This window comes from Xylocopa sonorina, chromosome 8, assembly GCF_050948175.1.
Source record: "Xylocopa sonorina isolate GNS202 chromosome 8, iyXylSono1_principal, whole genome shotgun sequence".
Taxonomy (NCBI): domain Eukaryota; kingdom Metazoa; phylum Arthropoda; class Insecta; order Hymenoptera; family Apidae; genus Xylocopa; species Xylocopa sonorina.
The window spans coordinates 9,947,249-9,968,668 of NC_135200.1; the positions used below are offsets into that span (position 1 = coordinate 9,947,249).

Genomic DNA, 21,420 nt, shown 5'->3' on the forward strand with positions numbered 1-21,420 from the left:
ATAAAAAATTAGTGAAGACCGCACAGGATCCAAGTTAATATAATAACACTACATTTTGTAGGTTTTTCTTTAAAACCAAACGTGTATACTTCGGATAGAGTAGATATCTTACGTGTCTAAAAATAATATATTTATATTTATATACATAAATATCATAGAATAGGCTTCAGAAATTCTGGAACCAAAAAAATGACCTGCTTGAATATACGTGTTCAGATAAAAGTGTAAATATTAGAAAAAATATACAATTATGTTCACAATATCAAACTTGACATCAGTGATGTGTTTAGATACAAAATTCATTATTTTTTTGTCTTTTCTTTATTATAATCAGAAAAGATTGAAAATAAAACGTATGTACATGTAGAAATATATGTATAACTATACCTACAAATGAAACTCGTGTTTGCACCACCAATATTTCAATCCAAAATGATATTGGTAAGCGCTTGATTATTAAGACACACTGTGCCTCTTCAATCTCTCCTCAATCGACCAACTGACCCTTACATAGTTCTAGCTTCTTACTTCCTTTGTTTCCTTTTCCCCACCTCGACGAGGTGGAGAAAGGCAAAGGGATTGTTGACATCTATCTATGAAGTCCATACCAAGTGGTGTTATACTTTTTTTCCGAACAACCCGTTTGTTTATTCAAGCAGGTATAGTTACTGCAGCGAGTAACAACGATTACACAAACGGGAAAAGATCGATATATTAATAAAAATGTAATAAATCAATCCAAGCAAGTGGTATAGGATTACAAGATACGAAGCAAGTAATATGGGTTAACAAAATGTTACGCCATCAGAAGCCAACAAACAAATATAAAAGCCACCCATAGAAATACCCTTGAAAGGAATTGTTCTTCTTCATTCTGCGGTGTTCCTCTGGCAGCTGTACAAAATCATACGAATTTCATTGTATTACATTTCATTTGACTCAGAAAGTGAAATTAATTTTTGCAGAATATTTTACCTGCACTTGGCCGTGTTTCACCAAAGTTAAAAGTCGATGTGAAAAATGCAAACGGAAATGTTCCAATACCAAATGACATGTAAGAACCATCACCAAATCCAAAACTGGAAAATCCCATATTATTTTCAGGTTCTGTCCTTTGTCCAGCAGGACGCGGTGGAACGTTATTCCTAGAAAAAGAAAATATTATTGTTTAGTATATTATATATATTCTTAGTTTCTTTTGCAAGATCCCTCTTGTTATTTTGTTCTTTTGCATTGTTCGAATACTCTCAACATAAATTTATTATGCACCTGTGTACTAAACAAGAATACATAACAGATTTGTGCATGACCATTAGCACTTTCCCTTTAATTTTAATCCTACTACAGTTTATATTAATATAATAGCAGAAATAGGAATGTGACCTACCTTGGATCTTCCTGCCTTGTATCTCCACGTCCATACAATGGAATGACTTTATCTTTGCTGATGGCAGCTTTACAGACTGGACACATTTGCCTTGTTGGGCGGGTCTCTAACCATTGGTGCAAGCAAGGCCAACTAAATACATAAATCAATATAAATATAAATGCCCAATTTTAAATTTACTTTCTAAAGATGATAAACATGTATTAGTTAATATTATATTACTTTAATGATAGTAAATGAACTTTTCATATGTTGCAGTATAATTTACAGAAAGGAATCTTACCAAAATAAATGACCACACATGCTAATAACTGCATTTTTTGCAGTATCAAGGCAAATGTTGCATTCAAATGTTCGATTATCTTTTTCTTTTTCATCTGCAGTAGAATCCCATGGCTTCGACGGCCCTGCTTGTTCCTTTGTCGTGCTCATCTTGACAAACTCTTTAAAGAACAATAATCAATCGTACTAAAAATTTATGAAATATTAAATACAGAAACTCGTTAATCGGTTCATTTGAAGAAACAGCAGAATTCTTAGGATGTGGTTTGCAAACTAAAAGCAGAAATCGTTCGTATTTCGTATTATCGTATGGCAACGCTAAGAAAAATGATATTGTAATAGTGTATGGTTCTATTATCACTTGACACCGATGACATTATCGTAACAATTCGCGTAAGTTGTTTTTCAAAATCATGTAAAACGCTACACGCTAATCGCGTATTTGTTTAGCGTAAGTGTGCAATTTTAAATTCACAGGCATTTTAACACGATTTCCTCTAAATTTATTGGCACTGCCTGACATACTATGTATCCATGAACAAAATCGGAAGTCATATGTCCGCGACAAAAACGCAGAAGTTGTTGAAATTACAAATAGCATTAATGTGCTCGGTGCATTTCTTGCTGAGAACAACGAACTGTCACATACGAAATGATGTTCGATGGAAATAACAGTAAAATATTGGTACGTCGAACGGAACTTTATCGGGTGATTCTGACAAGCAATGATCGCAGGGCTCGATCAAAATGCGAACAGAGCAGTATCTCTGCGTTGCTGACATAATTCACGTCACTTACTTTTGCCCTTTTAACTGCGAGGCCTTACTCAGCGATATATCCTTCCACAAAAATTAACGCTGGCTCTGAAATGATCCGATCTATCACGTACACCGACGTCGCAATTGCGCAAGTGCCATCAGATGATTTTCATGATTTTTCGTGAAACGGATGTTCGAAACAACACGTAAGGAACTCGTCGACGATGGTTACGCGGTTATTCACGGTAATGATATCGATGACGATCGGTCACACGAACTAGTCGCATTTTATTTTTACTCGACCTATCTTCAGCTATCGCTACAATTCCCGCGTTGGAATTTTAATACGGCTACTTAAATCTAACACTTGATCAACGCCGTATCTAAGTCGTACAATTGCCTTTTATCGACCGTGGTTGCGGTACGATTCGATCAAGTTCCACAGCACATCAACAGAGTACGTAGCCAGTGCTATTTGAAAATGGAGAGTCGTTGCGAAGACCTTATTTTATCCGTTTTCCGTTAAACAGACGTAACGCGTAGATACAGAAACTAATACTTTATTATCTATCTAATTTTCCATAGTATTACATAACAAAATAAAGAGGTAGAGCGAAACCAACAAACATCTAATCATCTATGATAATCGGTATGCAAATGTAAATGTTATTAGCATTTTCTGTCGCGACTACGATGAACAACGTATAAAGAAATGAATGAAAACAGGAAACTGTATGTTTGTATTATCGTGCATCTATAATACAATCATTTTTTTTAATGTTCTAAGGTTTCCATGAATTGGTGATTACCTTAAAATTGATTGATGCATCACCATGGAGTTGGAGACAACTGTGTTGTTTAATGTGTCTACCTTTGGAACGTTGCGACTCAGTTAGAAGGAAAGGAAAATAAATCAACGTGTACCATTCTTCCGCAGGTATTCGATTACACAGGTATTGATAAAACAATTTATTTCATTGAGCATATGGCAAAGGTATATGACATGAGAAAATTTGTCTTCTCGTTAGAATGAAGACAGACGAGATAGAGCCATCGAGGGCTCAAAGCTCTAGGTTCGAGAGTCCAGCCTCGTCGACGTTCAAGCTCAGCTTTGAACGAAAGACGCGCAAGATCGCGGGCAAAAACCTAACCTCAGCTATCTTGCAACAACGTCAAACACTTCGTATTATAAAAGACGACGTCGACGTCACGCCGAAGTTACTGACCCATCCAACCTACAGCTCGATCGACGAGAAGCAAATAACAGCGTTCGAAACGATTGGGATATCCCAGACGGGCAGCGTCGGCCAATTGTCCGTCATTTCCGGTTTGAGCAGTATAAAAAGAAGCTCGTCCATTGTTGTCAGAACATCCTCGCTTCCTATCACATCGGACGACGCGTTGTTCGAAAGCTTATTGTCCACACAAATAGACGATCCTATGGTTGCTCCGCTCGATGATGAGGATAAAGCACCTTCTCAATTTTATCTGCCTAGGTAACTTTGAGACTGGGCTTTAGAATTAGATGTCGTCAGTGTGAGTATATCAATTCTTTGCGAACGTGTTCGTGACTCTGAAACATTAGTTGAACGTTGTTTAAACATAGATGTACGCATTGCGTCCGTAAAGGATTGATACTAACAATATATTATAATTTTATATGATATTGGTACGTTAAAAACTGTTATCGCTCGTACAGTATCGATCCAAATATTTTTCCCACTCGCCCGGAAACCGTGACGATCATTTTGAAGGAGACGGAAACATTCTTCATTTTCGAGATGCAACCGCGAACGGGTGATTTGCGAACACCAGAAGGCATAGCAGTTAAAGAACAGAATGAGAGGTACGAATACAAAACGATCGGACCTGGCTCGAACAGGAAATTATTGGAAGCCGAAACTCAAACCATGCAAGTGCTCACGAGATCTCGAGGGACGTATCTCGGTAGAACTAAACGTAGAAATACAGGCGTGCTCGTGAATAATTGGGTTATGCACGATATTTACGCTGCGCCTGAATTAATGATCGAAAGAAACGGTTTGCTCGTAGTGCGCAGAAAAGAATCTATAGAGGAAATGTTGCAGGCGGAGGTTTGAATAATTTTTACTATTATAAACATCACATTCTTATCAGTAACGGTTTCTAAGTCAAAACTTTTTTCATCGTAGATTTTAAGATCCAGGTTGCCAAAGTCAGAGGCTCACAAGGAGAAAACACTCGAGGAGGAGCAGATATACATATTCAATCACACCAATTTCCGCAATGCCATGCGAATAATGGAGCGTATAATATCGAACAACATTTTCATCCATGCGCAGAAACGTTTCACCGGGTTAATCAAGCAGGATCCCTGTAGTCTTGATTTGGAGTTCACGTACAGCCTGGACATACTCTGGACCCACGAATCTGAAGAGACCTCCGGAAGAGCGGTGTCTTCCTTTCGTTGCAATTACGTTAATAGAAGCATCTTAGCTGTTGGATATGGAGCGCGGCCGAATTCGGAGATAAAAAATGGCCTAGTATTGCTTTGGTCTGCGAAGAATCCTGGTACACCGGCTCGATGGTATACTTTCGATAGTCCAGTAGCAGATCTCGATTGGAGCCGCGAGAAACCAAATCTACTCGCTATCGGTTTCTACGACGGTGATATCCAGGTGATCGACGTGAGCAGTATTGACATCAACGTAGTACGTCGCAGTCAGAAGATCACTTCCTGTTCTCCGCAATGGCAAGTTCAGTGGTGGGTGGGCGACGAGCAGTACGAGTACCAAGAGCAAATTTACACATGCAACCAGGACGGTTACGTGTTCTGCTATCGATACGTCGAGGACTTCACTTCGTCGACGATTATGAGAATTTTTAGGATAGAGGGAACGTTGCCAGGCGTCGATAGGACTGTCCAATGCAACCTTTACGATATATTTATCAATCGAAGTCCTGGAGCGCTGGTGCTTCGTAATCATCCTACTCTGAGCACAATTTACTACATCGGTTCGGACGAGGGCTGTCTCTACAAATGCTCCACGAATTATCTATATCAGCACATAGACAGCTTTCTGGCGCACGATGGACCAATTTATTCGATGATGTTCTCTCCATTTTGTTCGAAAATCTTCCTGACGTGCGGCGCCGATTGGTGCATACGAATATGGGTGGAAGGACTGACGGAACCATTGATCACGTTGTCAACAGTAATGGCTTGCGTTCGATACGCGGCTTGGTCTCCTGTACATTCAACGATCATCGTCAGTATCGTCAATAATGAGATTTGCATATGGGATATCAGACGGAAAACGCATAAACCCGCGTCGGTAACAGCGTCACCAAATAACGCCAGGTTCGTTATGGTCGATTTCACGGCGAATGGAAATCAGCTCGTGGTCGCGGATGTTGAAGGCGCAGTATACGTGTATAATCTCGAGGGAATGCCGTTTCCACCGTACAATAAGGAACAGGTGCTGGTCGAGTCGATCGAGAGAGCTTTAGTCACGAAACCGATACTTCTGAAGAACCTGAAGAAGCTCGGGCCGCCGTTTGCACGATAAAAAGTAACAAGGATCAAATTACGCTATCTTAAGCTAATCATAATCTCGTATTCTCGCCAGACTGTCGTGTATACATTGCCGCGTGGCATTCTATCGTAAAACGGGCATTCGAATTGCCCCCCGTCCCCCTGATTTTCAATAAGCCGCCGCGACGCGACGCTGCGAATCCTGCAGTTATCCCCGGCGGACCTTGACTCTCATTGTCAGCCACGTCGTTACGGTGGACAGATATGACATTTAAAACTTCTTTATCGACCGTGCAGCCGCGGGCGAAATCCAGCACGTGGGGACCCCTTACGGGCCCCTAAAGCGAAGCGTGCCCGTAGGGGCCTCGCGTGATTCGCGCGAAGCACGGAAAGCAAAGCAACCATTTCGATTCAGGATGGAACTCCGGTGCCGGGGCCCACTCTGAGGCCTGGTAGGCAGGCAAGTCGGCACGGATGGCTGGCTGGCTTGCTTGGAGGAGTTGCAGGAGAGTGCCATGGTAGAGGGGCTTCCCTGGCTGCTGCCGCTTGCGGGCACGAACCGCGCTACCGCCATCAGCAGGCAGTCTTATTACGCCCGCACTCAACTACGCGAACTAAGTACTCTTCTTAGGCCGGGCAAACATCGAACGGCTAATCGCGGCAGCTAGCTAAACGCGTGAATCCGGCCCGTATACATAACACGGTGTTCCTTTTCCGGTGGAGAGAACCACGAATCTCGTACATATCCCGAGGGTTACTACGCTTTTGCTTGCATGTTCGGTCCAACGTTCGGTACCAGCGACGACTCGCTTTTTCGAATCGACGAAATCGATCTCGAAATCAGTTAGCGAATCGAACCGGGAGGCGGTGAGGAGCCCTCGAGTTCGATTGGTCGGCGAGGACCTGCTGCCCGGTCAGAGGTAATTTTAGAACGTTTCTTTATTCGATTCCGTTGTATCGATAAAGCGTGTTTCTGCATGGAGGTACTACCCGAGTAGAATCTTTTTTTCTTTTATTCATCCTGTCGAAAGTGTAATATTTTTTTTCTTCACATTTCATCGATATACCGCACACTCGTGTAATCGTATAATTCAGTCGATGCTCGTAAAGTTCAAAACTCTTGATCGATATATTTTAGATCGTTTTAAACAGAGAAACGAATGAATTCGTTGGTAAATCAAACTTAACTGTTCTGCGGAATTTAAAGTAAAATTACGAGAAGAATTTCGGCGCGATTTTCGAAATTCGAATGTACTGTTCGAACGAGTGACATTGTCTCCCCCCCGCGTCAATTTGACGAATCAAAATTCGACAGGCACGCTTGACCTGGAATGCCAGTTTTACGCGTAACGTGTGAAGGAACGCGTGTGTCTCAAGTTCGGTGTGAAAAATGGAGAAGGACGGACGTCCTGTCGGCCGCGGCGGCGATTAGTTTTGTTTTCTCGGCCGTAGAGGCACGTCGCGTTAACATCGACGGTCATTACGTTGTTTGTCGCGCGCCAAGAATTCGCGTACGCGCATACCGAACTGTCACGATTACCACGCGTCACGGATTCATCGGTGTATTTTGATCGTCCGGAATGATCGCGCTTGGCTTCGCCGAACTCGCGTATAAATAATCGACTGTGCCACATCGTGGAACGTGATCGAAGCGCACGAAGAAGACGAAAACGTTGGATTCGTGAAAAAAAAAAAAAAAAAGAAAAGAAAGATGGATTTCGGGTCCCCATGCAAACACGCTTAAATGACCACTTTCGCTGGAAATCAGTCTCAGCTTGAAAAGGTCACTGCCAGCAAATCAGTGTTGATCGTGTTCGTCGTACGTGTCTCACTATTTGTCAACTGTTTGTCGAAGGTTACCGCGTCGTATCGAGTCGTGCATTACTTTGGTTCTACCGCTCTCTCGATCGTTGATGTGCACGGAGATGTGGTCAGTGTGAAGACTGCTTAATAGCGAGGAACATGTGCAACCAGGGAATAGTGGCGAAGCCGATGTTGCCGGGGCACGAGCTACACTGTGACCACTCTGTTCTCGACGAACCCTGACCGATTCCACCGGTTCGTTTCACCAGCTGACTGTCGATCAGGACGAGGTTGAAAACGCGTCGCGGTGAATGCTCCCGTCGGCCGCAAAATACGCAGCACAGTATACGTGGATCGCGCGCGGTACGGTGAAATTGATAAAAGTGTTGTCTCGAGTTAACGCGTACGGTGTATAGACCGAGTTTCATCGTGAAGAAGCGATGTGTTCGCGAAATTACACGTTTTCACGTACATTCGGTACGCTATGAACATCAACGTTCTTGGATGTAACGGGTGGTTCGCAAGTAAGTGCCCAAATATTTTCCCATACTACACTTCTAACATTTTATCGCCATTTTCGTTTCGATTGGAAAGCAGCGCGTTTTTTAAATGCGCGCGATTACGAAATTACGAAACACGAATCTGAACTTCTAACGCAGCTGCTTTCCAAACGAAACCTCGCAAGGTGTTTGTTAATTTCGATTAGCATTTTGGAATGTTCAGTGTTGCTTCATAAAAAGTAGCGTGGACGCAATTGTTTTGAAACTTCGTCCACTCGTATTTGATTTTCACGATTCTCGCTTCGAGCTCATTTTTTTCCTCGTAACCCAGCAGAGGTTACGGGTAAGAATCACGAAGGAACTCGACTAAAAATCGTCGCTGCTATTTAATCAACACAAAAGAATCTCGCTACATCCCCTTGTACTTAGGTATATAGGAAGGTTTGCATTGTTCACCGACCGTGGTCAACCCGCGCGTTTAATTAAAATTTTTCTCCCCTGGTAACGGGTCATTGTCACGTTGATACATGCAACAAAGAGCCTTATCTCGACCAGACGGTGGTGCGCGCTCGTGTAACCCAATTAACGTTTCCAATTATACGTTTTAGGGAAGATTAACGAGGCAGGGAAGTGTAACGAACTGTTCCCCCGATATTCGAGGGTCGCCGCGGCACGTTCCACAGCGTGAGATGTTCTCGTGGGCCTAATTGCGATCGCGGATCAATCTCGAATCGAGCTTCACGAATCGGCCATGGTGCATATAATGCACTTGTTATCTGCTCGATGTACGGATCCTCCCTACCCCTTATCCACCATTGCTCGTTCTTACCCTCGTAAAGGTTTATCTGTAATGGGCCCCCGCCTATTCGACTAATCGTGACCATGCATCACGTTCCTCTATCTTCATCTAATTCCTCGCCGCTCGATGCAACGGTGCAACCTGCACGCCGCGTAACCGCATTCTTTCCTCGCCGTTTCTGGATATCACGGGCCACGTGGATTTCCAACCTTATCTCGTTTTTCCCCTCACCGCCTCGTTGGGATACAAATTTCAGATGGTGGACGGGATGGCACCGATCCGAGCAAAGTTTCGGCGACTTTGTGTCGCACCTTCTCGATCACTCGATCAGTAGTATCGCTTATGGATGGAATATTGATACTCAAAGTAAATCGTACGCCATTGCGAACGTAATTTTCGATATTTGTTATACTTTTTGTTCGTCTCGAACGTCGTGTGTAACTTTAGTATACAGAGAGTAGTCGAGTCGAATGAAAAATGGTGAAGAACAAATTTTAGATAACGTAACTTTTTATCGAGGTCTCTGGTACATTAGGATTTTTACGTATTATTGAAAGTGTCGGCGTTAAGTGATTCATGCCGACGGCCGGGTAAGTTCTTCGTGGTCCTCTTGGCCGATACCCGTTCCTACGAAGGTCTTTATATCGAGCGCGTTGATAACGATTAATAACGATGTTCTCCTCGGCTTCATGGAATTGGAACTCCACGGAATTATTCATGAGTATAATTCAGCTCGTTATCAGTATTCTTTTTAGCTGGGCTGGAAGTGTGAAGAGACACTTTCCGGCGGGTTTATTCAGCCGTTCGAGGCAACGGCGTGTCGGCTACATGACATTGAACAGCCGAAGAAAAACAAGATCCGAAGAAAATGCGTGGGTTTCGTTATCATCGTTGGTAATATATGCACGCGCGACTAGAAGATTCTTGTTCTTAACGGGCCACCGCTAAGGGTCATATATCATCGAATGTACGCGATCGAGACTGAATAATCAATTAATAAGGAGAATAAATGATTGCTCCATCAGCGGTACACGTGCATAAATCTTGTCTGTCGAATGTCGCGTACGAGATTACCATTCTTAAAAGTTCGACGTCATCTTACTCCGTTAAACTGTCCCGCGACATTTCCTTTTAATGTTGCTGCAGGTACTCGAGAAATAAAATTACCATCTGGTTTGACTGGCAACCAATTACACGATCTCCTTCCCGTATTTGCTATCAAATAATTGGCAACTAAAATTGAGGAGGAAACAATTTTCCTCTATAATAGTAACATCATAGTATAATGATACAGGATATTCGCGGTCGTACAGTGCAAACATAGAAGACAGCTATAATATAGATACATTGTACGCTTAAATATCCATGAAAGAAGAGGGTGAGAAAAAAGCCAGGCACCAGCCAGGAAAAGGTCTAATTTACATTAATAACGCATGCATCAGGGATCTAAAAAGTGGATGCAGTTTTTGCCCCAATTTGTTTACCGTGGCCGACTACGGGGCAACAAAGTGATTTCGAAAGTGCCTACCGCAACACGGGCTCAAATATTAAATCCGTTTAATTTCCCGGTGAGCGCCCTGAGCGACAGCCCGGGTCTTAACAACCGGCGAAATTAACGAGCGAAGTCGAACCCGATCAAAGGCCACGATCATTTACATGCCATTTGACGCGTCTGAATAAAGGAGAACGAACGGGGCGGCGTAGAAAGGACCACGTAGAACGTAATATAGAAGCGATAATGCGCAGTCACGTCGCGGACTAAAGACGCGCGAGCTTCGAACCGTTGATCCGCGCGCGTGGGTGTAACGAGAGGAGGGTATAATGCGCGGAAAATTACCGCCAGCCCCTGGTGCCCACCTTCGAAATCACCACCTTCGTATACGTACCGGCGGCCCATTAACTGGAACACGGCGAAAAATAATATTCTATATTATTGCCGGATATGTCTGGAAATATTTCGCACTCGGATCTTATCGGGCGTAATGATAGATATTACGTGTCGGGTGTATTGAAAAGGTCGGTTAAAAATTCCCGCACGACCTCCGACGTGCGCCGTTTCTCGCTTTTCGCCGTTGCCCACCGAAAGGTGGAACGGAATAATTGTTTTAAATTATCCCCGCTCGTTTCATTATGCGACGTTCATACAGCGATATTTTGCGCTACAGATAAGATCTTGAACGTTTTCCTCGCGTTTCTTTCGATTGAATTGAATTATCTTTATAGGCAGCGTTCGTACGTCCCTACTGGATTTTCTTATTAATTTTCGAGTGCTCCAGAAGTTTCAATTACGTTTCAAATAACTTTTCTCTCTCCTTCTATCTCGTACAAGTCCAACTTTGACTCGAGACTCTGATCTAATCACTGAAATACATTTAATACGCCTGTACGAAACACAGTTCACCATCGGATAAGTTGGACAAAGTCCTTTAAGGCCAGGTTTGAGATCCGGCAGACGAAGATCCGGCTGACTGCAGCCGGAGTCGGAGATAACATTTTTTCCTCGGGACGAGTTACACGGATTGATATTGAAATCAGCCGTGTAACGGAGCGCGAAGTTAAGGGGCGTCTGTAAAACACGGCCGATAATAAAGGTACTTGTTTAAAGCCAACGTGTACCGTAATAGACGAGATTAAGGCGGGAAAAGAAGAAAAGGAAGGCGGTGTACGCGTTACGTGAAAGCCGCAACGTTGGTATAAATAAGATGATAAGACAGGGCCTCTCTTTCGCTCTTCCGTTACGTGCTAAAGATGTACTGGATCGACGACCCGCGAACAACCCATGGGCGTTCGTGTAGCTTCGATAATGTTACCAACTGCTCGCCTATTGTCTCGTACAGGCATTTGGGAGTGTCTGTCGCGGGGTCTGAAAAATCCCGCCGATAGATCCACATTTTTCTCGACCTTCGTGAGAGAAATCGCGATTAGCCTCGACTGGTACACTTGTTGCTAGAGAGATTAAATCTCGAGTTGGATGTCTGAATTCGTTCACATTTAGGATAACGGTATCTTAATTCTCTCTGTGTGGGACAGTGAAATCCGGTTATCAGATGTTCGAGTGTCTGTTATGAATTACACAGAATCTTCGATTCACACGAGCGGATAGAAGCGATCGTTACGTTTCCTCGAGCTTGCAAAGAAGTTGCCGACGTTGAAAACGTAGGTGAAATAAGTATCTCGAACGCGTCTCGAGCGACGTAGGTGGCACGGTGGAAGCAACAAGACGAGGAATCGCGAGAGAAACGGTTTAGGAGAGGCAAGAAGTCGGCCAGCGCAAGAAAGGAGTCGCGCGATAACACTGCATACATCTTTGCGTCGTGTCAGGACGAGATGAACCGCGCGATTAAAGATAAATGAACACGCGGCCCTTGCCACTTATTCGATCTCTCTATACGAACGTTTAACAACGCGATGCCTCTATGCCAATAAAACGCCTCGATTAACATTTGTTCAACATTTCGCGAACATCGATCGCGCGAATCTCATTCGAGGTGAAACGAAGGGAAAATTGGGGAGGTATCGCGGGACACGGATTATACGCAGTCACGCGTGTTGGATCGTTGATCACTTTCAACTGACCTTTTCCACGAACGAGCACAGTCATCGATTTCTCGTTAGATCCCCTCGAGATTAACCGAAGGTACGAATACTTTATACTACAGCACTGAGCGCAAGAAAGTTCACGATCCTGCAAGATCATCCTCTGCCATCACCACGGGGGACAACTTTTTCGTACGCTTGTACCTTTTCCTCGTAAATTGGCTTGGGAAAAAACGAATACAGAATTACAAATTTCTCGTTCGCCGGATTAAAAGAAAAGGAAAGAGACAGAGGCGGGGAAAAACGAGCGAAGATTAAAGCCCGTGCACTCCCCTAGCTCACGCGTAAATTAATTAAAGAGAGACGCGTACAAAACGTATAAAACGTAGGAAATTCCTCGTTCGTTAAATTACGAAAGAAAATGTAGATAGCGTAGAGTTTATGGCGCTACCGGTGTTCCCAGGGTTGAACGAAATCCATCGTGCGGTGTGGAACGGGGAGTAAGACATTTTTAAGAGGCCGGCCAGCGAGCTCCGCTTTACATACCCCTAAATTCCGGCGGTGCGTGTACGTACAAGCGGGCATTTACGCGGAACAAGGTGCGCACTTGAAGTGAGATATTGTTTAAAACTCGGCTGCCGAGTGTGGGTGGATGGTCGCCAGATAAAGGCGGTAAGTCATCAGCTGAGCCAGAATTTACGGGCGAGGTACCACCGAGGTGTTCGCAGATCCACCCGATACCAACCGCGAACTTTCACCGTGTAAGACGAGTTCAGAGTTCGCGATAGGACGACGTCGACGACGTACAGCAATAGAACGGAATCTCTCCCCTAGTCCCTCTGGTTTTCTCCTCGCAGTTGGGATACGTGGAACCGTCCCTGGAAGCGTAAACCGTAATTTCCTCGCGACTGCTTACGTCCAAAGAGATGGTATCTGATTTTTAAACGCGACAACCGAGTAAGACGTTGTTAATGTAATAGGCGGCCGTTCCGTTCTGCCTAGGCGACGGGAATCTGGGACGTGGCGTAGCAGAATTCCGAGGATCAGATTGGAAACCCGTTTTAAGGATTCAGAAGCGAGTCGTGACCGAGGCATTAGCGAAATTAACCGGCCTTCCCCTGGGTTCGATTCCGGCTGTTGCCGTTATCGAGATAGCATTTCCGAGGGAAACCGAACGGCTGTCGCGCCTCTTAATTTCGCGGTTGCTGTTACGAGGCCACTCGAGATCCAGGGTTGAGAGGTGACGAATGAAAAGGGCTGCGGTGATCGCGTACCCCGATGGTACCCGCGCGAGGGCACCCACGCCGGAACCAACGAACGTTATTCCAAGCGCACGGGACTTTTCTGCGTAAGAATTTTTTTCTGCGAGTTAAAATTCTTGTAGCACATGACGTGGAATTAGATTCATGGATTTTAAATTGGACGTGGAATGAGCGAGGACACGGAACGCTTGAAGGACCGCTTGACAAGCGGTTTGAATAAGATTTCGTGACGCGACTGGCATAATAAGACGGCTGATGCGCGAACACCGAACGTTCCACGAGAACGAGAACGTAGTTCCGATTTTCTGTATGAATCCTGCGTTTATCTGCGGACTTTTCGCAGCGCGACTTTTACGGCCCGTTACGAACGGGTCTGGCTATATTATAAACTAGCATCTGGTTGCGACGCTGATTCGAATGCAAAGCGTTCATCTAAGAATCGTTAGAATCGCCGCGACCGGAATGATCGTTCGGTGATCACGCGCAGGAGTTTAAAGGGAGCCTAATCCCCGATGTAGAACGAGCGATGCAAGTCCACGCGTCGTCCTGCTGCTCGTCCGCTATCTCGTACGGCGTGCCTCGTGCCTGCGTACTCGGCATTATTTCTTTGCTCACCCGGCTCGCACCTTCTTATCGTGCCGGTCGACTACTGGACTTCGAATCTGTAATACCAGACGTACGAGAGGAAAAAAAGAGAACGAAACCCGGGAGATGGTGGAATACGTCGATCCCGCTCGCGAGTTCACCGCGAAGGAATTGCGCCCCTGCGTTTCGATGTCTAGAAGGTTTTTAAACGATCGAAGGAATGCCTGCCCCGAGATATTTGGGGGAAATTAAATCTCCCGGCGAAGCTAATAAACGCTGATCAGCGAGATTCGAACGATCTACCGGGTGATCCGGTCGTTGCGAACTTTTAAATCGTTTCAGAAGCTAGAAAAACGTGGAATTGATATAGCTTAGAAAAGGGTGCTATTGAAACGCTAGAAATGGATTCAGGATAGGATAGGCTACTGATTATATGATCGATATTGAGTACGTTTTGCAAAGCTTATGAGATCGACTCTCTCTCTCTCGCGGTAATAAATAACTGGTATCTAGTAATGAATAAATACAAATTTAGAATCATCGCAATGATTCACAAGAATATATATTTGTACGTTACTTAAAAAATAAATCTCGAAATTAACAAGTCCAGAAAAAAAAAAATTGACCACCTAAAGGGTTAAATTGTGCTCGCACGTGGTGGAGTTTGAATCGAGAAATTTTTTGACAAGCAAGCTTGCTTAATGAACGACGATTTAGGCGGTTTGTTTCGCGCGATACGGTTCAGCAATTAGTATTCAGTCTGCTCGGGACACCCAGTGTAAGCGGGTATATATAAGACACCGGCTTCTCCAAGTAAACTTGTTTATCAAGTTATACACGCGGCACCGCGGCTGGCGAACCAGAGAATCTCGCGGACGACCGGTGTAGGATGAGAGGAAGGCGATTCTATGGCGTCCGTTTCCCTCTCCCTCGTTCTCGCGTCAGTACGAATTAGGATCGATGAAATTTGTAATAAATTTCGGTGCCAGCGGACGAGGGTGGATACAAATCGTTAAAAATGTAGGCGAGACCCGAAATAGACGATCGCGCACTTGAACGGGCATCGATTTTCGAACGTTTACAGTTAGTAGGTTTCTTTCTGACGGCCTGCTTTCACCTTGACGTTCCTCCTGGCCCATCGGTCTCTGAGTCACTCACGAAATTCTTGTCAGAGGCTCAATTTACGTTACGATCTCTTACCGAGAAGTTATCAACATAATCGTAAGATAAACGTCCCTCGTAAAATTAAAAAACTCGCACCCCGTGCACGGCCTCCCGCCGCCTCTCTCCTTTTTGCCCCGGTTCCACGGTGCCTTTCAAATCCTCGCGGATCCCGTCGAACGTGGTGCTTCTCACCGGTGTAAACGTGACCGCTGTGTGTATACATACGTGCAAATTAAGCTTCATTTGGACGGTGAAATAATAAAGAAGCCAATCTACGTCCACGGATTACCGTCTCTCGCGGATGTAACTATCGGTTCGAAGGTATCCGCGTGCGGATGGATCGTTGCTCTTCAAGAGCGAAGAAGAAGAAGAAGATCGAGGTAAATGGTAGCGATACACCGCTGCGATGACAAATATATACATGAAAATCGATCCTCCCGAAGAAGGCAAAATAACGAAAAAGATAATCGTGGATCGTCGTCGTTGGGACGAATCGTTGCACTTGGAGGAGGAGGAAGAAGAAGAAGGGAATCGAGGCAAATGATAGCGAGACACCGCTGCGAGGACAACTATATACATGAAAATCGACCCTCCTGGGGAAGGTAAAATGACGAAAAAGATAATCGTCGTCTGCTGGGATAAATCGTTGCTCTTCAAGAGCGAGGAGGAAGAAAATCGAAGCGAATGACAGCAACTCGAAGCCAAGAAGACGACCGTACGTGTAGGTTCGTAAATATCGAGGCACTTTGGTCGATTTTGGAGCAACAGTGGTACACGTGAATAGTACCAAAGTATGTAAATTAGTAATGTATTAGCGATTAAATCACAGTACTTGTCGCCCTCGTACAGAATCGACAGATTAAAAGATTAAATGGGTTGATCGGCAAGATCGCCAGTTGTATTTCTAAATTAAATGCACTAGATACCCGTTAGATTTACATGCTTATCACTAGTTGAATCACTTAAATAAGAAGTAACCAACCGGTAACTTGAAAATCAAACCCTGAGATGATAAACAGAGTGGACTGTAGACGTTAAATTTATTACCGCGTATTAACTCTTAACATTTGTAACATTCTATTAATATATAATTATGGCAGAGAACATTTATAACTTTCTAATGAAATTACATGTTGGAAATAAATAAATATCCGGATATTTATGAGGTAACGTGACAAAGAAGATAATCTTCATCCGTGGCTCGGCGTTTTTCGCGGATGAAACCATCAAAGGGAACGATTCGCGTCGAGGATAGACGAACGCTGCCGTTGGAGAACAGGGAGGAAGAAAATCAAAGGAAATGGTAGCGACACGCCGCGTTAACGTCCTCCTGACCCCCGTGCCCCGTCGTGCGTCGTCGTTACGGCGTCTAGAAGCGGAGAACACCGGGGTTACATCGGAATTACCGAAGAACTACTCTCTGGTGGCTCTTTGGTCTCGCGCCATTCTTCGTTTCTTGCTTCCATCCGGCTGTGGCGCGTGGAAAAAAGTCGGGTCGAAGCGTGGAGAAGCAGAAGAAGAAGGCAGCAGCTGAGAGAAAGAGCCGCAGAGAATGAGAGAGAGAGAGAGGGGGGAAGAAGAGAGAGGGAGAAAGAGAAAGAGAGAGGGAAGAGGAGCAGAGGGCTACTAAAAGTCGACCGGTTGGCGAAATAAGAAGAAGAGGAGCCGGGCCAGAGCAGAGGCGAAGGAGAATAACTCTCTCTTTCTTTCTCTTTCGCGGTGATCTCGGATATACCGACTGGGACGACCTTACGGAGTAGGACGGCCGCGACAACGACAGAGACAAAGAGTCGAATGTTAATGAGGGAGATCGACCGGAGCTAAGGCCCCGTGGAGGAACCTACGAGGAATCATCCGCGGGGATCCGCTTCGTTTCGTCGCGCGCGCGCCTCGACGCCACGGCCGTGGTTGCCAGATCTTGACTGGCGCCTCCTCTTCTTCTTTTCTATCGTTCATTTCGGGACGCGATCCCATTGCCTGACTCATGCCTGCCTCCTGGCGACTGCCCCCTAGCCTGGATGATACTACAGTCGATGGAACGAATCTGGCGAGCTTCGAGATTGAAACATGTTAAGCCGCTACGTATAAGCGGTACGTCATCCGATGCGCTGAGGTTCTACGGTCCCCACTACCAAGATAAAAATGAATATCACCGATTCCGCAAGAACATGATTATTAAAGCGGTCCTCTCCAGAAGAAGCAAGCGATGGTAATTAATGAAAGTATAATTAAAACCGATGCAGAGCGCCGGCAAAAAGGAAAAGAGATGCAGGAATTTAAAGACCGACAGATTTTGCGTGGGCGCGGCGGTCGTTACATCTATCGGAAGAAACGCTTCGGTCGTCGAGGATGAAGTAAGTCCGCGTTACACGCATACAGAAACAGTCGATGATCTATCTGAAATCGATTGACCACCTAAGGCTATCAAGAACCGTGTATGCGTTGCATTATTTATGACACAAACTCCGGAATATAAATCTACGCCTCGTGATTAATCGTTACAAACTATTCGCCATTGACCCACCGAAACGAAACATTTTACGCTTCGTTCGATGCACCTTGCGAACAATTGGAAACTTTTCTCTCGTGTACTCCAAAAATAGCGAAGAATGATCGTCTTGCATAAGAACGAAGCGAGTCACACTTTATCCAGTGGTTCGATCACAAACGAGCAATTGATTTCCACACGGCGCATCGTACGGTCCAAGCAGAATAAGACAACAGGGGTTAGACATCGGAGCCGTGCAGGATCTCGGTTTTTCAGCGTGCTTCCGAGTTCCCCCTGACATTGGTCGGTGGTGCACGGCGTCGTCTCTGAAACTTGAACGTAGCCGAGGGAACGTTTTGTGTTCTTGCTTCGTGGTTGGTCCGCGTTTAGCACGTGTACACTCTGGCGAGGAGCCCGCGGAGTTCGGCGGGCAGAGGCAAAAGGAGGAAGGCGAGTTGGATGCAACAATGTCGCGGTTAGACGAAGCGGGGGCTTGGACGAAGGGCGAGGTGACGGGGGTCGTGAATGCCGGCAGCATTCGTGATGACGTGAGCGTGACTCGCTTCCTCCTTCTCTCTTTCTCGTTTCTTTTACAGAGAAGAAAAGCACGAGCGTACGCACCGCGCCTACGGTCCATTGACACGTTCTGCCCACTCCTCCCATTTCGGATCCTTTGCACGCGATTCCATTCGAACGGACCCGGCCATTTTAGATCGGTTGAATCATTCGTTGAATCACGCGTCCGCGAGGGGTTCTCTCCTCGTCGAATTTGCATCATCTTCGTTCTTAATTTTCCTTCAAGTCGATTGGTATACGAATCTCTCGATTATTCCGATCCTGGCGGCTAATTCCAGACTTTCCTGAACAGCGTTTGCTGGCAATCTTACGCGCCTCAGGAAACTTAAGCTATCTCGATCTCGAGTTCGTCAATGTACAAATTCCCGCGAACTTTGAAGCATAAATTTCTCGACTAAAGACAGCCCAGGCAATAGCTGAAGTAACAAGAACCCAGCAAGTCTTCTTACCAGCGAATCAGTCGTCCGCAGCGATGCTTTTTCGCATGCAAATGCGGCTGTGCTGCGGGGGAGGAAAGAGGGAGAGTACTCTTCCTTTTCTTCGGCGCTCGAATCCGGTTCTTTGTTACGCGGACGAGGGCAGACCTCTCTCTTTCTCTCCGATTCTCACCCTCTCTCCCTCCTATCTCTCTCTCTCCCTTTCCCTCTTCCCTTCTCCCTTTCTTTCGCTGCTCCTCTCGAATTGATTGACTCGGTGTCTCCTGGCTGGTGGTCCTAATGAGATGCGACGCTCGAACTTGAAAATCCCGCCGACAATTAGCGGGATTGTTGTCCCCTACCACGGTGCCCTAAAGCGGACGTTCCGGCCAACGCGATCCTCCCGTGTAACTCGCCTTAATACCATATGCACACACGTGCCACGCGACCGTGCATTGACTCCGAAACGGTCTCCGATTCTAGAATATAATGCCTGCCTTCTCGTCGCCCCGGCGTTGTTCCGCGGACGTGCCCTCGTGGCGGCCACGTATCGCGGACGGGCGAAACGCCCGATAGAATCTTCATCGTTCCTCGTCTCCTCGAACTTTCCACTTGGATATTTATTTTCTCCGTTCTACGAACCGTGTCTATATGGATAGGATGCCTCTTCAAAGAACCAGAGGGGTCCGGTTTGCGGTTGAATTTCTAATTGTTATTAGTATTGTTCCCTCGTTATTATGCACAGCTCGTTTGGTAACGGTATACAAGAACGGTGGCGAGAAGAGAAGGGAATAAAATACAAAGGTTAATCGGGGGGGGCTGTGATAAAGAATCGATAAGCCGCGATGGAACGAAACGTCTAATGGCGGATGTTGGCTTGCTTTTGAATATTTATCAACGGAAAAGTGTAAGGTTCGCCGTTGAAAATGTGAGGAATACGTGAGAAGAAACGTGGAACAGCGAACTGGAGAACAAAAGGGACTCCTCTCGTAGCGACGCGAACGGCGACGCTCGGTTGGTTTACTCGCGGCGCATCCGAGCTTCAGCTCCGTTAACGTAACAGAGATGCCCCTTGAAAAGTATGGTAAACCGACGCCGCGTCGCTAACAGCTGAACTGTAAAATCATTGGCTGTTAGCCAGCGGAAAACCGTTGCGGGGCTAGCGAGATGACCGATATGTTGAATAGGTTTCTATTCCTAGCCTAACGGAGGAGGAACGGCTTAGTGTCACAGTCGGACGTGTTTATCGATTGGCCGGGCGAGCTTTTTGCTCGGATCAAGAAACGATAGCGCGCCACGTAGAGGAGACAACTCGATAAAAGAGGAACACCGAGTTAAAAGCTATCGAACGACGACGTGCCCCGAGACGCGGAGGAAGTATCGTTTCTCGCTACCTATCGCGATGCTCGATAATTTATACGCTCGCCAGGTTCGTTTTTTACCCGCGCGATTATTCGCCCCGATATCATTGCATAAATCGTTGATCAGCCGGGTGGAAATGTTGCCGCGCGTCTCTCGAAATCGAGCAGCTTTCGACGCGGATAAATTGATCGTGCTCGCGCGACGTCGATGAGAAAAGGGAAACGTAGAAACCGTAGGAGGAGTTTTACGCCTGCCGCCGTTCTCTTGCTCGTTTTAGTACCCGTCGACTAGGCCGTAAATTCCTTCGCCCCGGGTCGGAGATAATATTTGCACGAATCGACGGGCTATCTGACGGCGTCGATCTCGGATGGATGTAGCGCGCGAGATGGTCTAAAATCGTCCCTCGAACGCGGGATCGCCGCGCATCGTGAAACGGAGCTGGCCACCGACCGCTTTAATCTCGCTGATTCCACCTGTTGATTATAGCGCAGCCGAGTTTTCTCCCTGCTAAGCTTCCTGCCTCCGTCTTCGTCCTTTCTGCCCGTACGGTGCACGTATTTTTATGGAAATGTCATGATCGTGGATTGCCGTTGCGCGCGTAAGTGCCGTTCTTTTCATGCATACATTTTGCTGGGCCGACTCGCGCTCGCGTGGCCGGCCTGATGTGGGCCATTCCGAAGTGGTCCGACCTGTACGTAATCACCGGCGAATTAACGTCCTGAAAAATCAAGGCCAGCGTTGACACAACCGTCTCGTGGCACGCTCACCGGGTGTCCCCGATCGAACGGATCCGACAGGCTGATCCGCGGGGTTTCGAATCGTTCCCTTCCTTTTTTTCCTCCCTACGGGTAACTGTAGCCATCCGTCATCGTATGCTTCTTGTACTTCGCTCGAACGTATTCAGAGCAATGTCCATTAAATTCCTTCACTGAATTCTTCTCCTTTTTTTAATTTATTAGTCGACTAGTTGGGGAAAAGATTGAGTTG

The 21,420-nt window shown here is 45.8% G+C and overlaps 3 protein-coding genes across 4 annotated transcripts in view; 2 read left to right on the forward strand and 1 right to left on the reverse strand.

Moving 5' to 3' along the window:
• Positions 1–694: 694 nt before the first annotated feature.
• LOC143426508 (E3 ubiquitin-protein ligase RNF185) lies at positions 695–2,804 on the reverse strand. The gene is made up of 5 exons (XM_076900028.1): positions 2,468–2,804; positions 1,671–1,830; positions 1,388–1,519; positions 976–1,145; positions 695–894 (listed from the first exon to the last, which is right to left on the reverse strand). The coding sequence occupies exons 2-5, from the start codon at positions 1,817–1,819 to the stop codon at positions 797–799; spliced, it is 549 nt and encodes a 182-aa protein (XP_076756143.1). The 5' UTR covers positions 1,820–1,830; positions 2,468–2,804; the 3' UTR covers positions 695–796.
• A 652-nt stretch (positions 2,805–3,456) lies between these two features.
• Positions 3,457–7,808, forward strand: LOC143426496 (dynein axonemal intermediate chain 4). 2 transcript variants are annotated; one of them, XR_013102157.1, is made up of 4 exons: positions 3,457–3,923; positions 4,127–4,520; positions 4,599–6,861; positions 7,797–7,808. XR_013102157.1 is itself a non-coding variant. In XM_076900010.1 (3 exons), exons 1-3 carry the CDS (start codon positions 3,457–3,459, stop codon positions 5,973–5,975), a joined length of 2,238 nt encoding a protein of 745 aa, XP_076756125.1. In that variant the 3' UTR covers positions 5,976–6,865. The 2 variants fall into 2 exon arrangements, 1 of the variants encoding a protein (XP_076756125.1); XM_076900010.1 differs by lacking the exon at positions 7,797–7,808 and having other exon boundaries at positions 4,599–6,865.
• LOC143426498 (uncharacterized) overlaps positions 7,302–21,420 on the forward strand; it is a 68,624-nt gene continuing 54,505 nt past the window's right edge. Inside the window, exon 1 of the mRNA XM_076900012.1 lies at positions 7,302–8,268. The gene's annotated coding sequence lies outside the window, so the exon portion shown is untranslated. The remainder of the gene's footprint in view (positions 8,269–21,420) is intronic.

Bases quoted from the DNA above. Each gene is read 5' to 3' on its own strand.
- LOC143426496 (XM_076900010.1), top strand. From the start codon at position 3,457: ATGAAGACAGACGAGATAGAGCCATCGAGGGCTCAAAGCTCTAGGTTC. The intron at 3,924-4,126 runs GTAACTTTGAGA...TCGCTCGTACAG, and splicing joins TCTCAATTTTATCTGCCTAG to TATCGATCCAAATATTTTTC. The intron at 4,521-4,598 runs GTTTGAATAATT...TTTTCATCGTAG, and splicing joins AGGAAATGTTGCAGGCGGAG to ATTTTAAGATCCAGGTTGCC.
- LOC143426508 (XM_076900028.1), bottom strand. From the start codon at position 1,819: ATGAGCACGACAAAGGAACAAGCAGGGCCGTCGAAGCCATGGGATTCT. The intron at 1,520-1,670 runs GTAAGATTCCTT...TTATGTATTTAG, and splicing joins ATGTGTGGTCATTTATTTTG to TTGGCCTTGCTTGCACCAAT. The intron at 895-975 runs GTAAAATATTCT...GATTTTGTACAG, and splicing joins TGAAACACGGCCAAGTGCAG to CTGCCAGAGGAACACCGCAG.